This window comes from Thalassophryne amazonica, chromosome 8 (assembly GCF_902500255.1).
Source record: "Thalassophryne amazonica chromosome 8, fThaAma1.1, whole genome shotgun sequence".
Classification (NCBI taxonomy): domain Eukaryota; kingdom Metazoa; phylum Chordata; class Actinopteri; order Batrachoidiformes; family Batrachoididae; genus Thalassophryne; species Thalassophryne amazonica.
The window spans coordinates 110,405,521-110,426,302 of record NC_047110.1 but is presented as its reverse complement, the minus strand read 5'-3'; the positions used below and the strand labels follow the sequence as shown (position 1 = coordinate 110,426,302).

Below are 20,782 nucleotides of genomic sequence, written 5' to 3'. Positions count from 1 at the left end.
TCTACTTCAACACACCAAGAGGGCTGCCTATCAGGCTGGTCATATCTGGGGCCAGTCACTTATCCTGAATCCAGAAATAGCATCTCCAAGTGACTGGGGATGGCAGCAAAATACATCAGGATCATGGCAACCCTTGTGGTCCATGCTGCCAGAAGCAAGTAGAATATGCCTAGAACTACTGAAATGTGGCTGCAAGAAAGGTTGCCAAAAGAACTGCAGATGCAAAGGGGCCCACCTTAAGTGCACTGTGCAACTGCCGTAGCGAGTGCCCACAGCCTTAATTAACTGATTAATTATATACTATTAATGAAGACATATATTATTATTACTAGGCAAATATTATTAGGATAATGAAATACTGAAGAAATACAGTGACATTTAAGATATTTATAAAGGTGACAGGTTTTAACAGCACAGAAGAATCATTAGTTAACTGACAACTTCTGGTGCTTTGGTGCTGAGGTATACACTGTTGTATAGTATTTTGCAAATACTTTTCCACTGGGAAGCCATTTTGAAATTTGATATGGGCACTGCAAACCAGCCAAAAACAAAATCTTAAACTAATTAAATGTAAATCAAAGTATTAACATTGCTCTCTCTTCTAAATAATGATAATTTTTGGTATATTTTTTCCTAACTTCATGCAAAATTTCATGCTTTTAACCCAAAGTCCACAATTATTTCACATATCTGCCCTGCTAACAGAGATTGTTCAGGGATGGAGAGGAAGGATATCAATTGAGAGGGAAACAACTTTAAAATTAATCAAAGCCGTACAAACAAGATTCTGCATTTCATTATGTGGGATGAGACTCCGGAACAGTGTGGGTGAGGAGTTAAAGCAGTGTCCAAACATTCAACAGTTTAAAACAAAACATAAAGTGTTTTCACAGGATACAGGGATGAACTGTGGGTGTGAAAGTCACTAGGTGTTCACAGGAAACAGTTATTTCTATATTTATTTATTTATGTTCATTGTTAGTTGGTCCTCCTGTGGGTTCACCACCTGCAGAGGGGGCCAGGGGGGTCGGGTGCAGAGAGGATTGGGTGGCGGTCGAGGGCGGGTGGCCCGGTCCATGCTCACAGCCCCTGGCTGTTGGGACATGGAATGTCACCTCGCTAGGGGGGAAGGAGCCTGAGCTTGTGCGGGAGGTTGAGAGATACCAACTAGAGATAGTCAGGCTCACCTCCACGCACAGCTTGGGCTCTGGTACCCAACTCCTGGAGAGGGGCTGGACGCTTCAATTTTCTGGCGTCGCCCACAGGGAGAGGCGGAGAGCTGGGGTCGCATTGCTTATTGCTCCCCAGCTCAGTCGCAAAGTGTTGGAGTTCACTCCGGTGAACGAGAGGGTCATGTCCCTACGCCTTCGGGTCGGGGACAGGTCTCTCACTGTTGTCTCGGCCTACAGGCCGAGCGGCAGTGAAGAGTACCCGACCTTCCTGGAGTCCCTGGGAGGGGTACTAGATAGCGCTCCGACTGGGGACTCCATTGTTCTCCTGGGGTATTTCAACGATCACGTGGGCGGCGACAGTGAGAACTGGAGGGGGGTGATCGGGAAGCACGGCCTCCCCGATCTGAACCCGAGTGGTGTTCAGTTGTTGGACTTCTGTGCTAGTCACAGGTTGTCGAGCACGAACACCATGTTCGAACACAAGGGTGTCCAGTGGCACGTGGCACCAGGACACCCTGAGCAGGAGGTCGATGATCAACTTTGTAGTCGTATCATCTGACCTTCGGCCACGTGTCTCGGACACTCGGGTGAAGAGAGGGGCAGAGCTGTCAACTGATCACCACCTGGTGGTGAGTTGAATCCGCTGGGAGGGTAGGAAGCCAGTAAGACCTGGCAGGCCCAAACGTATCGTGAGGGTCTGCTAGGAACGACTGGCGGAACCCTCTGTCAGCGAGGTCTTCAACTCCCACCTCCGGGAGAGCTTCTCCCAGATCCCGGGGGAGGTTGGAGACATGGAGTCAGAGTGGCCTATGTTCTCCACCTCCATTGTCGATGCGGCTGCTCGTAGCTGTGGTCGCAAGGTCTCTGGTGCCTGTCGTGGCGGCAATCCCCGAACCCGGTGGTGGACACCGGAAGTAAGGGATGCCATCAAGCTGAAGGAGGAGTCCTACTTATCTTTGTTGGTAGGTGGGTCCCCAGAGGCAGCTGACAGGTACCGGCAGGCCAAGCGTGCCGCAGCCCGTGCGGTCGCAGAGGCAAAAACTCGGGTCTGGGAGGAGGTCGGGGAGGCTATGGAGGAGGACTATCGGTCGGCCTCGAAGAGATTCTGGCAAACCGTCCGACGCCTCAGGAGGCGAAAGCAGCTCTACACCAGTACTGTTTACGGTGCGGGTGGGGAGCTGTTGACCCTGACTGGGGATGTTGTTTGGCGGTGGAAGGAGTACTTCGAGGATCTCCTCAATCCTATCGTCACGTCTTCCGAAGAGGAAGCAGAGACTGGGGACTCGGAGGCGGACTCATCCATTACCCAGGCCGAAGTCACCGAGGTGGTTAGAAAGCTCCTCGGTGGCAAGGCTCCTGGGGTGGATGAAATCCGTCCTGAGTACCTTAAGTCTCTGGATGTTGTGGGGCTGTCTTGGCTGACATGCCTCTGCAACATCGCGTGGCGATCGGGGACAGTGCCTCTGGATTGGCAGACCGGGGTGGTGGTCCCTCTGTTTAAGAAGGGGGACCGGAGGGTGTGTTCCAAATATAGGGGGATCACACTCCTCAGCCTCCCCGGTAAGGTCTATTCCAGCGTACTGGAGAGGAGAATTCGACCGATGGTCGAACCTCGGATTCAGGAGGAGCACTGTGGTTTTCGTCCTGGTCGCGGCACACTGGACCAGCTCTACACGCTCCATCGGGTGCTCCAGAGTTCATGGGAGTTTGCCCAACTAGTCCACATGTGTTTTGTGGATCTGGAGAAGGCATTCGACCGTGTCCCTCGGCGCACCCTGTGGGGAGTGCTCCGGGAGTACGGGGTCCTTTGCTAAGGGCTATCCGGTCCCTGTACGACCGCAGCAGGAGCTTGGTTCGCATTGCCGGTAGTAAGTCAAAGCTGTTTCCAGTGCACGTTGGCCTCCGCCAGGGCTGCCCTTTGTCACTGGTTCTGTTCATTATTTTTATGGACAGAATTTCTAGGCGCAGCCAGGGTGTAGAGGGGGTCTGGTTTGGAAACCACAGAATCTCGTCTCTGCTGTCTGCGGACGATGTGGTTCTGTTGGCTTCGTCAAATCAGGACTTTCAGCGTGCACTGGGGCAGTTTGCAGCCGAGTGTGAAGCATCCGGGATGAAAATCAGCACCTCCAAATCCGAGGCCATGGTTCTCGACCGGAAAAAGGTGCTTTGCCCTCTTCAGGTCGTTGGAGTGTCCTTGCCTCAAGTGGAGGAGTTTAAGTATCTCGGGGTCTTGTTCACGAGTGAGGGACGGATGGAGCGTGAGATCGATAGACGGATCGGTGCAGCATCTGCAGTGATGCGGTCGCTGCATCGGACCGTCGTGGTGAAGAGAGAGCTGAGTAGGGGGGCAAAGCTCTCGATTTACCGATCGATCTATGTTCCGATCCTCACCTATGGTCATGAGATTTGGCTCATGACCGAAAGAACGAGATCGCGAGTACAAGCGGCCGAGATGAGTTTCCTCCGCAGGGTGGCTGGGCGCTCCCTTAGAGATAGGGTGAGGAGCTCGGTCACTCGGGAGGAGCTCGGAGTCGAGCTGCTGCTCCTCCACGTTGAAAGGAGTCAGTTGAGGTGGCTCGGGCATCTTTTCCGGATGCCCCCTGGACGCCTCGCTGGAGAGGTGTTCCGGGCACGCCCCACTGGGAGGAGGCCCCGGGGAAGACCCAGGACACGCTGGAGGGACTACATCTCTCAGCTGGCTTGGGAACGCCTTGGGGTTCCCCCTGAGGAGCTGGAGGAGATGTGTGTGGATCGGGATGGTTTTATCTTTTTCTGTTGTGTTCGTTTAATCAGGTTTTTGTTTCTCTAAAATTGTATTTTAGCATTATTAATTATTGCAATTATTGCTTTTGCTATTAATATATAAATAAAAATAAATCTAAAAAAATATTCCAATTTGTAATACGAGCGAAGCGCTGCAAAGCTTGCTCTGTGGTAGATGGAGGCACAATCTGGAAATGGCACCAAAAAAAAAAAAAAATGTCCAGTGGGGAAAAAGCAACAAACCGGACAACACTAGTAAAAAAGCTACAAACTGATGGTAGACGAAGCAGCAAAGCCACAAACCGGACAACACTCTCGCAAAAACTTTGCTTGTTCATGTCCGCGACATATACATATTACATTTGACTCTTAAAACAAATTCTAAGCCATTAATTATACAGAAAACAAATACAAATCTGCTGAGATGCTAACAGCTTAATGTTAACTTTAACATAGAAAATGCCATAAACATGCAAACGCGTTAGATGTATTTTATAACTTAAAAATGGGAGCAATGCTATCAATTGTTTCAGAAGGCCATAACAGGTCAGTTTAACATAAAAAGGTAAATGGGTGATTCTTAGACTACGGGCACTTATTATGTCCTTTGATCATATTGTATGAAAAACAGAAAAAAGGGGGAATTTCACACTTTTATAGTTATCTTTACAATGAAAGTGTGTTAAGAAATTTGTTCTAGTAGTCTATGATGACCTTTTCACCTTTTTTCAGCATCATTATATGCAAATATTGCCATTTTGTGCTTGTCCCACACCCAGACATTTGATCTTCAATGATAAAAATGAATGGTAAAGAAACATTTTTTCTAATGTTTTAAAATATCTCAATAAAATATCAGTAAAATAATCAAAACATAATTGGGGTATTCAATGTCATACAACTGTTGTGATTTTTTTTTAAACAAAATGTAGTTGTCCCACACTACTGCCGTAATTTCCACCACAACACTGTAATGTCCCTTTAAACAGTTTGTATGAAAGATTGTTTGGGTAGTTTCTATGGAGAAAACTGACAGAGCACATGTATATAGCACCAAATCACAACAAACAGTTGCCCCAAGGCGCTTTATATTGTAAGGCAATGGTGTGGTGGAAATTACATTTACAAGGCCAATAGTGCCTGTAGTTAAAGAATCACCCAAATATTACAGACATATGCTCTTTAGGGTTTTAGTGGGGAAAAATTAAGATAAAGCGAAATAAAACAAAAGCTTTGTTCCAAGGCAGTGAAGCTGCCCAAAACCTGCCCGATCGAAAAGTACAGCACTTAACGCTTCCTACTGAACAATACTGATCTAAAAAATGACCCAGGCAACTGGCAAAAAAAAGCAGAAATCTGCCAAAAAGTGGACATTTTTCATCCCTGTTTTTCAGAGCAGAATTTGTGCAGCCACTCTGAGCGGTTTTCAGTTGAAAATCCCAGAACTTTTGATAAAGAAGTTGTGATGTCACTACAGAGCCTTTCAAGCAACCGGCAGAAGAGCATTATTTTCACATTTTTGTCACTAAATCCATCACAACAGAGACCAAATAAGTAAATAAAAGCTCCGTGATAGACTGGACTGATGCTTGGGTCTTGCTGAGGGTGAGTACTTTTAAATCCCTGTACAATATAAGATAGCCATTAGCTATTCATTGTGGTCACAGAAACATCCCCCGCACACACAGGCTCCACCCTCCACTGAAAAGAGGAGGAAGCGTCTGTGGGCTGTTTCAGCAAAGACGACTTAACTTCAATGCTTCATTTCACACACACACACACACACACACACAAAAAATCAGCAGGGTTCAGATGAAACTAACAACATAATAGACCAACTCCAGACTTCTAATTAACTGCAAAATTATCAACACTACATTGTGCTGCTCCACGACCTTTACATGTTCATATTTATATTCTCTTGAACTTCTGGAAACCTATGCAGCCCTTTGCCCAGAAACTGAAAATCAACTAAGAGAAGACAAACAAGGAGTGTCAGAACAGTGAAGATCAGAAGTTTTTTGTTTTTAAATGTGATTTTTGTCTTGGTTTGAAATCCACATTCCTTGCACATACAGCCATAATTATTCCTGTGACCCACAGCTAACGGCTTTGTGAAGTCTCCTTACATTCTTGTGTGCCCTGCTTGAAGCTGTCGTTGATCTGCTGAAACATCGACTGGCAGCCTCTCTCAAAAACAGGCAGCACGATGCTCTGGAACGTGTCTTTGTAGGCCGACTGGATGGGTCCCTGCATCGCCTCCGCTGTTGCTCGCCCAATGGCATCCGTTGTATTCTAGAACACAGGAAGCAGGGACAGTATGAAGCATAGTGGAGAGTGGAAAACTGAGACATACTGTGATATGGATCAATCACCGACCTTTGATTTGACCATCTTGCACACATTTTCCTTCAGGACGCCCTCCACAGCGGTCATCTTAGCAGCAATTGTGCTGTTCAGCTGACCCGTCACTGGCTCCAGGCTCTTGGAGACAGCTACAGTGGGATTAAAATAAATAAATAAAAGTCATTAGAGCTTCCAGGAATCATGGGGAGAATAATCCTCAACCATCTCCCTTATATGACGGCGGAAAAAAGTCAAAACATCAAGTCAGACAGACGTCTGTTTCAAACACACAATTCAGAACATCTCCAAGCAGAAATACCTTCCAGGGGAAAACGGATATAAATAACATGAATTTAAGGCCCTCAACGTGAACAATTCCACTGAAAATCTGAGAGTCACATAATTTCAAATGGAATTTATTAGTTTAGAATTGAATCCCAATAAAACTGAAGCTGAACATAATGTAACAATTGAATTCACTCTGAAATTGTATTTGAACCTCTCAGAAAATTCCACACTCAGTACTTCTACATTCAGTTCTCATAATTAAATTTTTTAAAAACTGTCATTTGCTCACACGATGGGGAATAGAAATGTATCAGATTTGTGGCAAGAAACTATCTTGTGCACACACACAAGCATTCTGACTGCAAGGCAAATTAACTTGGTTTGTCGCAAACAAACTGTTGTTGCTTTAAGATTTCTTAGGTATGCTTTGGCTGCATTATGTTTTAATGATACATTAAGCAACCACAACGGTTTAAATATTTACATCTAGTTAAACTAATATATAATATTTATATAATAAATAATTCATTTTATACTTTTAAAGTTCTGTTCTATAGTTTTATGTTCATTCTGAAGGTTTTCTATCAGCTTTTGTGCTGGAAACAATTAGCTATAGCTGGCAACACTGATGGTTATGTCCAAGCACTGCTTGCAGTAAATTAAAAAAAAATAAAATACCTGATGCATGTCACTTCATAATGTCACTGTAAGGGTAATTTGTCACTTTATTTTGTTTTAAATTAATAAGAAGCTGTAGTTTTGTATATATTAGAGTGTATAAAATAAATGTCAAAGGACCCGTAAAATGGTAAATGGCCTGCATTTATATAGCGCTTTTCCATCTGCATCAGATGCTCAAAGCGCTTTACAATTATGCCTCACATTCACCCCGATGTCAGGGTGCTGCCATACAAGGCGTTCACTACACACCGGGAGCAATAGGGGATTAAAGGCCTTGCCCAAGGGCCCTTAGTGATTTTCCCGTCAGGCGGGGATTTGAACCCATGATCTTCTGGACTCAAGCCCAACACCTTAACCACTAGACCATCACCTCCCCTAACCTGTAAATATTATTTTCCACAGAAGGGGGCCCTGTTAAAAATGTTTGGGAACCATTAATGCAGCGTATGGTGCACTTTAGCCTAACAACGCCTCTGCTTAAGTGGTCGCATTTGTCATAGATTTGGGTGACAACTTTCAGAGAGGATTGGCATTGCTAAGTTATAATAATAATAATACTCCCCCTCTAGCTGCCACCTTTTGCGTACCCGGATGATCCTAGGAGCTATGTTGTCCGGGGCTTTGTGCCCCTTGTAGGGTCTCCCAAGGCAAACAGGTCCTAGGTGACGGGTCACTCTAAGGGCAGCTCAGAACCTCCATGACCAAAAAAAAAAAAAAAAAAAAAAAAAAAAAAAAATCAAGGACCGAGACGTCACCTGGTATGGCGGAGCCGGGGCCCAAACCTGGAGCCAGGCCTGGGGTTGAGGCTTGCAGGCGAGCGCCTGGTGGTCGGGCCTTAGCCCATGGGGCCCGGCTGGGCTCAGCCCGAAAGAGCGACGTGGGCCCGCCCTCCTGTGGGTTCACCACCTGCAGAGGGGGCCATGGGGGTCGGGTGCAGAGAGGATTGGGTGGCGGTCGAGGGCGGGTGGCCTGGCGGCCCGGTCCATGCTCACAGCCCCTGGCTGTTGGGACGTGGAATGTCACCTCGCTGGGGGGGAAGGAGCCTGAGCTTGTGCAGGAGGTTGAGAGATACCGACTAGAGATAGTTGGGCTCACCTCCACTAACAGCTTGGGCTCTGGTACCCAACTCCTGGAGAGGGGCTGGACGATTCATTTTTCTGGCACTGCCCACGGGGAGAGGCGGAGAGCTGGGGTCGCATTGCTTATTGCTCCCCAGCTCAGTCGCCATGTGTTGGAGTTTACTCCAGTGAACAAGAGGGTCGCGTCACTACGCCTTCGGGTCGGGGACAGGTCTCGGCCTACGGGCCGAGCGGCAGTGCAGAGTACCCGACCTTCTTGGAGTCCCTGGGAGAGGTACTAGGTAGCGCTCCGACTGGGGACTCCACTGTTCTCCTGGGGAATTTCAACGAAGCACGGCCTCCCCGATCTGAACCCGAGTGGTGTTCAGTTGTTGGACTTCAGTGTTAGTCAGTTTGTCCATCACGAACACCATGTTCGAGCACATGGGTGTCCATAAGTGCACGTGGCACCAGGACACCCTGAGCCGGAGGTCGATGATCGACTTTGTAGTTGTATCATCTGACCTTCGGCCACGTGTCTCGGATACTCGAGTGAAGAGAGGGGCAGAGCTGTCAACCGATCACCACCTGGTGGTGAGTTGGATCCGCTGGGAGTGGAGGAAGCCGGTCAGACCAGGCAGGCCCAAACGTATCATGAGGGTCTGCTGGGAACAACTGGCGGAACCCTCTGTCAGCGAGGTCTTCAACTCCCACCTCTGGGAGAGCTTCTCCAAAATCCCGGGGGAGGTTGGAGACATGGAGTCCGAGTGGACCATGTTCTCCACCTCCATTGTTGATGCGGCCGCTCGTAGCTGTGGTCACAAGATCTCTGGTGCCTGTTGCGGTGGCAATCCCCGAACCCGGTGGTGGACGCCGGAAGTAAGGGATGCCGTCAAGCTGAAGAAGGAGTCCTACTTATCTTTGTTGGTAGGTGGGACCCCGGAGGCAGCAGACAGGTACCGGCAGGCCAAGCGTGCCGCAGCCCATACGGTCACAGAGGCAAAAACTTGGGTCTGGGAGGAGTTCGGGGAGGCCATGGAGGAGGACTATCGGTCGGCCTCGAAGAGATTGTGGCAAACCGTCCAGCGCCTCAGGAGGCGGAAGCAGCTCTCCACCAGCACTGTTTACGGTGACAGTGGAGACAGACACTGAGAATTTCAATTTTCTGCATGTCACAGAACAGCTGCTCTCTTTGTTAAGCCCTTCGGTCATCTGAGGTTAAAGGTTAAAGTGTGCGTTTACTTTGTGGGACCGTTTTCTTCATTTCATCTCTGAGCACTTTGTCCATTCTGTTGGTTAAGGTGGAGCAGAGGGAATGGCTTAGCTGCTGGATCAGTTGCTCCTGAAGCTGCTGCTGCTGATTCTGTCTCTCTGACAGCAAGCGCTCCAGTCTGAACTCTGAGGGCAATGGGTCAAGGGTCATGAAGTGCTCAAGATGAACATCTGCACTATAATGACATCTGTGAAGGAATCTGTACAAACTGAACAATCTTACCAATGAAAGGCATCAGAGGACTGAAGAAAAGCCAACACACTCTGAACAAACAGGACTTCACCATGACACCACTTATACCAATCAATCAATCTCCATCCATATTTCATTATCTTGTTCACAGACACACAGGACCGATTACAATATGATACCTCGTTTTACCGGCACACAAGGTAAATGTATAAAAGAGACTAAACAATATGTGTGCAAACTAAGACTGAAGGATACGTTCTTGTTCCTGGTAGTTGGCCATGACACGTTCAACCTGGGTCAGAATGGAGCTCTGCACGGCTTCGATCTGTCCTCGCAGGTCTGCTAGCTCCCTCTGCTGACTACGCAGGAGCATCATCAACTCCTCCTGCACGTCAACTTTCATCTGCAGTCATTGGAGAGAATATCAAAAAGAGACAAAAAGAAGGAGACATTGTAAGCATACGGTGTGCAACTACTGTGTGAAGCTTCATCCAACGGTTTAGGAGATCTGATTGTGAGATTCATGGTCAGACAGGTTGATTGTTCTTCTTGCTTGCCTCTACTGGTGGTTGGCTCTCACTGCGGTATTGTATCACTTCCTGTTCCGGAGCACAGCAATGTTTTTCTGTATCTGTTAGCTGTTTGATCTGCGCAGTTAGATTGATCTAGTTACCTAGATAACGATTTGTTTCACAGTGTAATCTTCACGTGCCTTAACTAAAGCACTCCCTCTGCTGAATCACCTCTAAATTATTTACACATTATTCACTTTGTGTGTCTTTAGGAATCCGTTAGCTTAGCACAGCTACTAGCTCTTAGCCGGTTTAGCATGGCGGCTTCTCCTGTCTCTCCCGCACTTTTCTGCTCTGGGTGTGAAATGTTTAGTTATTCCTCGGCCTCCTTTAGCAGTAATGGTACTTGTAATAAGTGTAGCTTATTCGTAGCTTTGGAGGCCAGGCTGGGCGAATTGGAGACTCGGTTCCGCACCGTGGAAAATTCTACAGCTAGCCAGGCCCCTGTAGTCGGTGCGGACCAAGGTAGCTTAGCCGCCGTTAGTTTCCCTCTGGCAGATCCGGAGCAGCCGGGAAAGCAGGCCGACTGGGTGACTGTGAGGAGGAAGCATAGTTCTAAACAGAAGCCCCGTGTACACCGCCAACCCATTCACATTTCTAACCGTTTTTCCCCACTCGACGACACACCTGCCGAGGATCAAACTCTGGTTATTGGTGACTCTGTTTTGAGAAATGTGAAGTTAGCGACACCAGCAACCATAGTCAATTGTCTTCCGGGGGCCAGAGCAGGCGACATTGAAGGAAATTTCAAACTGCTGGCTAAGGCTAAGCGTAAATTTGGTAAGACTGTAATTCACGTCGGCAGTAAAGACACCCGGTTACGCCAATCAGAGGTCACTAAAATTAACATTGAATCGGTGTGTAACTTTGCAAAAACAATGTCGGATTCTGTAGTTTTCTCTGGGCCCCTCCCCAATCGGACCGGGAGTGACATGTTTAGCCGCATGCTCTCCTTGAATTGCTGGCTGTCTGAGTGGTGTCCAAAAAATGAGGTGGGCTTCATAGATAATTGGCAAAGCTTCTGGGGAAAACCTGGTCTTGTTAGGAGAGACGGCATCCATCCCACTTTGGATGGAGCAGCTCTCATTTCTAGAAATCTGGCCAATTTTCTTAAATCCTCCAAACCGTGACTATCCAGGGTTGGGACCAGGAAGCAGAGTTGTAGTCTTACACACCTCTCTGCAGCTTCTCTCCCCCTGCCATCCCCCCAATACCCCATCCCCGTAGAGACGGTGCCTGCTCCCAGACCAATAACCAGTAAAAATCTATTTAAGCATAAAAATTCAAAAAGAAAAAATAATATAGCACCTTCAACTGCACCACAGACTAAAACAGTTAAATGTGGTCTATTAAACATTAGGTCCCTCTCTTCTAAGTCCCTGTTAGTAAATGATATAATAATTGATCAACATATTGATTTATTCTGCCTTACAGAAACCTGGTTACAGCAGGATGAATATGTTAGTTTAAATGAGTTAACACCCCCGAGTCACACTAACTGCCAGAATGCTCGTAGCACGGGCCGAGGCGGAGGATTAGCAGCAATCTTCCATTCCAGCTTATTAATTAATCAAAAACCCAGACAGAGCTTTAATTCATTTGAAAGCTTGACTCTTAGTCTTGTCCATCCAAATTGGAAGTCCCAAAAACCAGTTTTATTTGTTATTATCTATCATCCACCTGGTCGTTACTGTGAGTTTCTCTGTGAATTTTCAGACCTTTTGTCTGACTAGTGCTTAGCTCAGATAAGATAATTATAGTGGGCAATTTTAACATCCACACAGATGCTGAGAATGACAGCCTCAACACTGCATTTAATCTATTATTAGACTCAATTGGCTTTGCTCAAAATGTAAATGAGTCCACCCACCACTTTAATCATATCTTTGATCTTGTTCTGACTTATGGTATGGAAACTGAAGACTTAACAGTATTCCCTGAAAACTCCCTTCTGTCTGATCATTTCTTAATAACATTTACATTTACTCTGCTGGACTACCCAGCAGTGGGGAATAAGTTTCATTACACTAGAAGTCTTTCAGAAAGCGTTGTAACTAGGTTTAAGGATATGATTCCTTCTTTATGTTCTCTAATGCCATATACCAACACAGTGCAGAGTAGCTACCTAAACTCTGTAAGTGAGATAGAGTATCTCGTCAATAGTTTTACATCCTCATTGAAGACAACTTTGGATGCTGTAGCTCCTCTGAAAAAGAGAGCTTTAAATCAGAAGAGCCTGATTCCGTGGTATAACTCACAAACTCGCAGCTTAAAGCAGATAACCCGTAAGTTGGAGAGGAAATGGAGTCTCACTAATTTAGAAGATCTTCACTTAGCCTGGAAAAAGAGTCTGTTGCTCTATAAAAAAAAGTCATCCGTAAAGCTAGGACATCTTACTACTCATCACTAATTGAAGAAAATAAGAACCCCAGGTTTCTTTTCAGCACTGTAGCCAGGCTGACAAAGAGTCAGAGCTCTATTGAGCCGAGTATTCCTTTAACTTTAACTAGTAATGACTTCATGACTTTCTTTGCTAATAAAATTTTAACTATTAGAGAAAAAATTACTCATAACCATCCCAAAGACGTATCGTTATCTTTGGCTGCTTTCAGTGATGACGGTATTTGGTTAGACTCTTTCTCTCAGATTGTTCTGTGAGTTATTTTCATTAGTTACTTAATCCAAACCATCAACATGTCTATTAGACCCCATTCCTACCAGGCAGATCAAGGAAGCCCTACCATTAATTAATGCTTCCATCTTAAATATGATCAATCTATCTTTATTAGTTGGCTATGTACCACAGGCTTTTAAGGTGGCAGTAATTAAACCATTACTTAAAAAGCCATCACTTGACCCAGCTATCTTAGCTAATTATAGGCCAATCTCCAACCTTCCTTTTCTCTCAAAAATTCTTGAAAGGGTAGTTGTAAAACAGCTAACTGATCATCTGCAGAGGAATGGTCTATTTGAAGAGTTTCAGTCAGGTTTTAGAATTCATCATAGTACAGAAACAGCATTAGTGAAGGTTACAAATGATCTTCTTATGGCCTCAGACAGTGGACTCATCTCTGTGCTTGTTCTGTTAGATCTCAGTGCTGCTTTTGATACTGTTGTACATAAAATTTTATTACAGCGATTAGAGCATGCCACAGGTATTAAAGGCACTGCGCTGCGATGGTTTGAATCATATTTATCTAAGATTACAATTTGTTCATGTAAATGGGGAATCTTCTTCACAGACTAAGGTTAATTATGGAGTTCCACAAGGTTCTGTGCTAGGACCAATATTATTCACTTTATACATGCTTCCCTTAGGCAGTATTATTAGAAAGCATTGCTTAAATTTTCATTGTTACGCAGATGATACCCAGCTTTATCTATCCATGAAGCCAGAGGACACACACCAATTAGCTAAACTGCAGGATTGTCTTACAGATATAAAGACATGGATGACCTCTAATTTCCTGCTTTTAAACTCAGATAAAACTGAAGTTATTGTACTTGGCCCCACAAATCTTAGAAACATGGTGTCTAACCAGATCCTTACTCTGGATGGCATTACCCTGACCTCTAGTAATACTGTGAGAAACCTTGGAGTCATTTGTGATCAGGATATGTCATTCAAAGCGCATATTAAACAAATATGTAGGACTGCTTTTTTGCATTTACGCAATATCTCTAAAATTAGAAAGGTCTTGTCTCAGAGTGATGCTGAAAAACTAATTCATGCATTTATTTCCTCTAGGCTGGACTATTGTAATTCATTATTATCAGGTTGTCCTAAAAGTTCCCTGAAAAGCCTTCAGTTAATTCAAAATGCTGCAGCTAGAGTACTAACGGGGACTAGAAGGAGAGAGCATATCTCACCCATATTGGCCTCTCTTCATTGGCTTCCTGTTAATTCTAGAATAGAATTTACAATTCTTCTTCTTACTTATAAGGTTTTGAATAATCAGGTCCCATCTTATCTTAGGGACCTCATAGTACCATATCACCCCAATAGAGCGCTTCGCTCTCAGACTGCAGGCTTACTTGTAGTTCCTAGGGTTTGTAAAAGTAGAATGGGAGGCAGAGCCTTCAGCTTTCAGGCTCCTCTCCTGTGGAACCAGCTCCCAATTCAGATCAGGGAGACAGACACCCTCTCTACTTTTAAGATTAGGCTTAAAACTTTCCTTTTTGCTTAAGCTTATTCAACCCCTGGCAAAAATTATGGAATCACCGGCCTCGGAGGATGTTCATTCTGTTGTTTAATTTTGTAGAAAAAAAAGCAGATCACAGACATGACACAAAACTAAAGTCATTTCAAATGGCAACTTTCTGGCTTTAAGAAACACTATAAGAAATCAAGAAAAAAAGATTGTGGCAGTCAGTAACGGTTACTTTTTTAGACGAAGCAGAGGAAAAAAATATGGACTCCCTCAATTCTGAGGAATAAATTATGGAATCACCCTGTAAATTTCCATCCCCAAAACTAACACCTGCATCAAATCACATCTGCTCGTTGACATTAACCCTATGTCATGAAATTGACCCTATGTGTATTTTTGCAAGGAATGTTTTCACAGTTTTTGCTCTATGGCAAGCTGCATTATCTTCTTGAAAAATGATTTCATCATCCTTAAACATCAGAAAAGTGTCCAAAATATCAACGTAAACTTGTGCATTTATTGATGATGTAATGACAGCCATCTCCCCAGTCCCTTTACATGACATGCAGCCCCATATAATCAATGACTGTGGAAATTTACATGTTGTCTTCAGGCAGTCATCTTTATAAATCTCATTGGAACGGCACCAAACAAAAGTTCCAGCATCATCACCTTGCCCAATGCAGATTCGAGATTCATCACTGAATATGACTTTCATCCAGTCATCCACAGTCCACGATTGCTTTTCTTTAGCCCATTGTAACCTTGTTTTTTTTCTGTTTAGGTGTTAATGATGGCTTTCGTTTAGCTTTTCTGTATGTAAATCCCATTTCCTTTAGGCGGTTTCTTACAGTTCCGTCACAGACGCTGACTCCAGTTTCCTCCCATTCGTTCCTCATTTGTTTTGTTGTGCATTTTCGATTTTTGAGACATATTGCTTTAAGTTTTCTGTCTTGACGCTTTGATGTCTTCCTTGGTCTACCAGTATGTTTGCCTTTAACAACCTTCCCATGTTGTTTGTAATTGGTCCAGAGTTTAGACACAGCTGACTGTGATCAACCAACATCTTTTGCAACATTGCGTGATGATTTACCCTCTTTTAAGAGTTTGATAATCCTCTCCTTTGTTTCAACTGACATCTCTCGTGTTGGAGCCATGATTCATGTCAGTCCACTTGGTGCAACAGCTCTCCAAGGTGTGATCACTCCTTTCTAGATGCAGACTAACAAGCAGATGTGATTTGATGCAGGTGTTAGTTTTGGGGATGAAAATTTACAGGGTGATTCCATAATTTATTCCTCAGAATTGAGTGAGTCCATATTTTTTTCCTCTGCTTCATCTAAAAAAGTAACCGTTACTGACTGCCACAATCTTTTTTTCTTGATTTCTTATAGTGTTTCTTAAAGCCAGAAAGTTGCCATGTTTGTTTTGTGTCATGTCTGTGATCTGCTTTTTTTCTACAAAATTAAACAACTGAATGAACATCCTCCAAGGCCGGTGATTCCATAATTTTTGCCAGTTAGGGCTGGATCAGGTGACCCTGAACCATCCCTTAGTTATGCTGCTATAGACTTAGACTGCTGGGGGGTTCCCATGATGCACTGAGTGTTTCTTTCTCTTTTTGCTCTGTATGCACCACTCTGCATTTAATCATTAGTGATTGATCTCTGCTCCCCTCCACAGCATGTCTTTTTCCTGGTTCTCTCCCTCAGCCCCAACCAGTCCCAGCAGAAGACTGCCCCTCCCTGAGCCTGGTTCTGCTGGAGGTTTCTTCCTGTTAAAAGGGAGTTTTTCCTTCCCACTGTTGCCAAGTGCTTGCTCACAGGGGGTCGTTTTGACCGTTGGGGTTTTTACGTAATTATTGTATGGCCTTGCCTTACAATATAAAGCGCCTTGGGGCAACTGTTTGTGGTGATTTGGCGCTATATAAATAAAACTGATTGATTGATTGATTGATTGTGATATAACCCCCATTGCCCAAATAATTTCTGCTTGTGGTGGGTACAACAAAACCTTTCCACTGAATTTTTCTTACTGTTATGATAAAAAGCTCAGATTTGTCATCTTACCTGAGTAGAATCCATTTTGCTGCCTTGAGGAGATTCACTGAAGACAGACAGAAGGAAAAGGACTGTAATGCTTTAATTGCCAATGTCAAATAACCAAGGACTTCCCCCCCACACTCCAAAAAAGCATATATCAAATGTTGAATTTTGCCATTTATACTGTCCTAAAATTGTAGCAAATACAATTTATATGAACAACGCCTTTAAGTAATTTTCTCAACTCATGAAACATCACCTGTGAACTTTTAACCAATTCTACTTTTTAGTTTGTATGTAAAGAGTCTGGACTATATATATATATATATATATATATATATATATATATATATAAAATCACTTTCTGCAATAATTGACAAAAAATAGTGATCTTTTTCCACTTATTCTAATGAGGTGCACTGTGCAAATTGACAGTTCATTTTACAAAGAATAATGAGGAAATGTGCAAATCTGATCCAGACCTAAACTGCGTAAGTAGAGGAACATGAATGCTGTGAAATATAGACCTTATGGTGATGAATATTTCTGATTTATTTATTCAGCATTTGTATTAAGGGGGAAAACAGATTGCCATAATACTGAAGCTAAAAAAAAAAAAAAAAAAAAAAAAGTCCAAGTCATTTCCTTTGGTGCTGAATTGAATTACAGTCAAATATTGAAGTTTTTATTAATTTCTTCACCAGAAAACACTGATTAGTTTAATAGCAGTAATCAATGAACCTGTCCTCCTTCTTGGACCTCCTCCTGGCTTTTGGCGAGCCTCGTGGCGAGGTCTTCCAGTCTTTACCAGTCATTCTGTGAGAAGAGCGAGTGGCACAGTTCCCTGTGGAAGATGCCAGGCTGGCCACCTCATCATCGGGGTCACTGACACAGACAGACATTTAGGAAAAGGGCAGCAGCTTTAGTCCTCATGAAAGAGGTTTTGTTGGACAAAATCAATTTTTATCTACATCATACATGTGCATGTTAGGGGTATAATGTTATCAAATGTTATGACTGTGCATGCATGTCTTGAGAACCATCCCTGCTTCTCCAGACCAGGCACCTAAGTGGCTCTGCTCTACTCTTTTCTACTTTATTTTACTCTTCCTTTTTAGATATACCTTTGTATACTGGCATAATTCCACCTTAGAAATGAAATATAATATATAAGATATACCTTACTGAATTTTCATGCAGACATGCTGTCATGGAACAGCTATTAAAAAAAAATATGAAATTAGTGAGGGACTCATTTTTTGATTCCTGGTGTCAATCTTCTGATTTACAACATACTGTAAGTAACATAGATGGTAGCTGATACCAATTAATTCACGTGTCTTAGAGAAAGTACTAAATTCAGAGTTTTGCACAACTTTGTGGTACCTCCTAAAACTAAAATTAGCAGAATTTGGTCAGTTATTTCTTCATCATCATGCCAGGAATGCGCTGACTCTGCAGCACACAGACTATATGGAATATGATCGGCAGGTGTGTCCACTTGCATCTGTGCGCTACCTCTGCTCTGCACTCTGGTCCTGACTGTCAGTGTTTAAGAGATGGTAAGTGCGTCGGTGGAAAGGCGAGCTCAAGTGTCTGCCATTGGAATCCTCTCGGGAGCTAAAACACAACAGAAATGCAACAAAGACATATGTTGGAAAGTTAATGAATGAAATTAATAAATCGCCTTCATACTACTTGGCACTCCACTTCACTTGTTTGAACCAAAACAAGTAACATAAGGAAAGGTACCTGGCATAAAACTGTACCAAATCAACACACACACATACACACACACACATAAAAATCAGCTGTGGCAACCTCATGTGCAAAAAGGAGGAGCTGAAAGAATTTTTTTCAAATTTACATTTAGTGAGGTAAATGTGCAAATGTTTCTTTGACATTTTCATCTGTTAAATGACGAGGACGGTACTCAAAGTGTTTTGTGCCTCATGCAATAACCTTAATTAGCTCGTTAGCTTCTACTCACTAATGCAGCATTTGCATTATAAATAAATAATGCAAACAAATTCATTTTGCTTCTTGTTGCATAAAGCGGTAGCAGCACTTTTTAAAAATAAATGTGAATCACAGACTGATACCATTTACATGTTTTTTCATCTTCATGACATCTTTTTTTTTTAACAGATGTGACTAATACTGAGACGCAACATATCGTTCTTTAAATTTGGTACATCCAATGAAAATAATTAATTCATGCACAGTCCCCATTATGTATGAAGCCAGAGATGAGTAGTCATAGAAACTGATCATCATAAAAGTAAAAGGGTCAGGAAACTGTACTCAATTTGTCAGTTTTGTTTATGCCATTTTTCCCAACCATATTACTGGGAGAGGTGATGGTCTAGTGGTTAAGGTGTTGGGCTTGAGACCAGAAGATGTTCGGTTCAAATCCCCGCCTGACTGGAAAATCACTAAGTGCCCTTGGGCAAGGTCTTTAATCCCCTAGTTGCTCCCAGTGTGTAGCCTTGTATGGCAGCACCCTCACATCAGGGTGTTGTGAAGGCATAATTGTAAAGCGCTTTGAGCGTCTGCTGATGCAGATGGAAAAGCGCTATATAAATGCAGTCCATTTACCATTTACATATTTTGTAGCCACGTAATTTTCTTGTAAATGTGCCTGTAAATACATTAAATGAGCATAACTCTTACCAGTCCCCAAGACCATTGTCTCTCAGACTGTTCCTGGTTTCTCTGGTGATGTCAGGCGCAGCAGGCCAAGGCGTGTGTGTAACAGCACCGTCGGAGGCCCCGCCCCCCACCACACAGTTCTCCTGTGACAGGGCATTCTCCAGGAGGGATGGGGTGTGGCTGAGTCTGGGTTCTGACTCTGCTGTGCCAGTCACTGACCCATCTGACCGTCCAAGCTCCAGGGGCAAAAGGCTGTGATCAAAAACAAAACAAAGCATCCGATTAGCTCAATCGTGAACCAGTCCAGTGTTTTTGTGAGTTTCAGTTACAAGTGTGAATCATAACCTACTAGACGTTCATGTCAGTTTTAGAAGAGGTCCTGTCCCCACCCCTCTGTATACCTGTTGTTGTTGGCTGACCGTGGTGAGGTAAGAAGGTGCAGAGCAGAGGCAGCAGAGGCCATGCTGTCTGTCTGGAGGCTGGACAGAGGTAAGGACTCCAAGCTGGGTACCATTCCACGCTGAAGCTGCAGCGTCTGGGACGCTATCTCCGGCATGTCTTGCGACAACGCTGTGGAGGCTGACGAGATGACATCAGGGGAGCGGGCCCTAGTCGGAGAGGCCAGTGGTGGAAGGATGGAGGAATCCAGAACCTGGGGGTTGTCGAGCACCAAAGGCCCACTAGGTGATGCTAAAGACTGAAGATGAACAATTTACTGAGCCACAATCCTAGAAAACCAGTGACAACAGGCTGTTGGATGCAAAAGAAGTGTAGTCCTACCTGTAAGTTCTCCAGTCCAGGCAGCAATACAGGTGCAGCTCTTGGACTGCTGGCAGAGGCTGAATGCAACAGACTGGAGCTGCCATTGTTTTCTGCTCTGCCTGGACTCTGACTCACTTCCTCTATCATTCTGTGCACAGTGAGACAGACAGTAGTTAGGTGTACATGTTCACAGCTGCTTTTGCAGTAGTTTTCAGAGTATGAGGTCAATGATCTGGAGTAGAAGGTCGAGCTCCATGGGTGGCCACAGAGCAGTGTAATGCACCACTTTGACAACTCATGAATGAATAAAAAAGTTACAAGTTACATGATTATCCCCCGACTACCTAAAAACAAAGGCAAACCAGCAGGGGATCTTGTTTGACATGAACGTTTTTAAGAATTGTACCAGTAACCTGCAAGATTCACTGGAAAAGTGCTTACATCAATGAGACCAAACAATAAAAATACGCTTTAATCCTCTGAGGTCCAGGGTATAACTGGCCATTTTAACTACTTTTGGTTTTACCTTCATAATTTACCTTAAAAACTGTTTATCGTGCCTTGTTTGGTGTCATTTGTTTTCAGCACAACCTCACCTGTGTGACGGTACAGTTTTTCTTTCATTCTGACATACTTTATTAACACAATGAACCTAAATTCACACAAAAACGTAATCGGAAGTTTTGTTTTGTTTTTTTACTGTGAAAACCACTTACATGCTTAACAAACCATTTTTATAACTTAGAATGCAATCAGAAATTGTAAATTTCAAAAACATATGTACAAAGGTAGCAAATAAAGTTATGTACAACTATTTACATTAAAAT

At 44.0% G+C, this 20,782-nt stretch overlaps 1 protein-coding gene across 3 annotated transcripts in view; it reads right to left on the bottom strand.

The window, feature by feature from the left end:
- edc4 (enhancer of mRNA decapping 4) overlaps positions 1-20,782 on the bottom strand; it is an 86,634-nt gene that overhangs the window by 26,623 nt on the left and 39,229 nt on the right. For 2 of the 3 annotated variants that reach the window (XM_034177262.1, XM_034177263.1), the window contains exons 17-26: positions 19,974-20,103; positions 19,595-19,890; positions 19,215-19,445; positions 18,060-18,161; positions 17,283-17,426; positions 16,569-16,605; positions 10,032-10,179; positions 9,554-9,709; positions 6,318-6,433; positions 6,068-6,233 (exon numbers count right to left, since the gene is read on the bottom strand). In XM_034177262.1, the coding sequence (XP_034033153.1) occupies positions 6,068-6,233; positions 6,318-6,433; positions 9,554-9,709; positions 10,032-10,179; positions 16,569-16,605; positions 17,283-17,426; positions 18,060-18,161; positions 19,215-19,445; positions 19,595-19,890; positions 19,974-20,103 (1,526 nt within the window). The remainder of the gene's footprint in view (positions 1-6,067; positions 6,234-6,317; positions 6,434-9,553; positions 9,710-10,031; positions 10,180-16,568; positions 16,606-17,282; positions 17,427-18,059; positions 18,162-19,214; positions 19,446-19,594; positions 19,891-19,973; positions 20,104-20,782) is intronic. The other variant, XM_034177264.1, reaches the window with a different exon arrangement.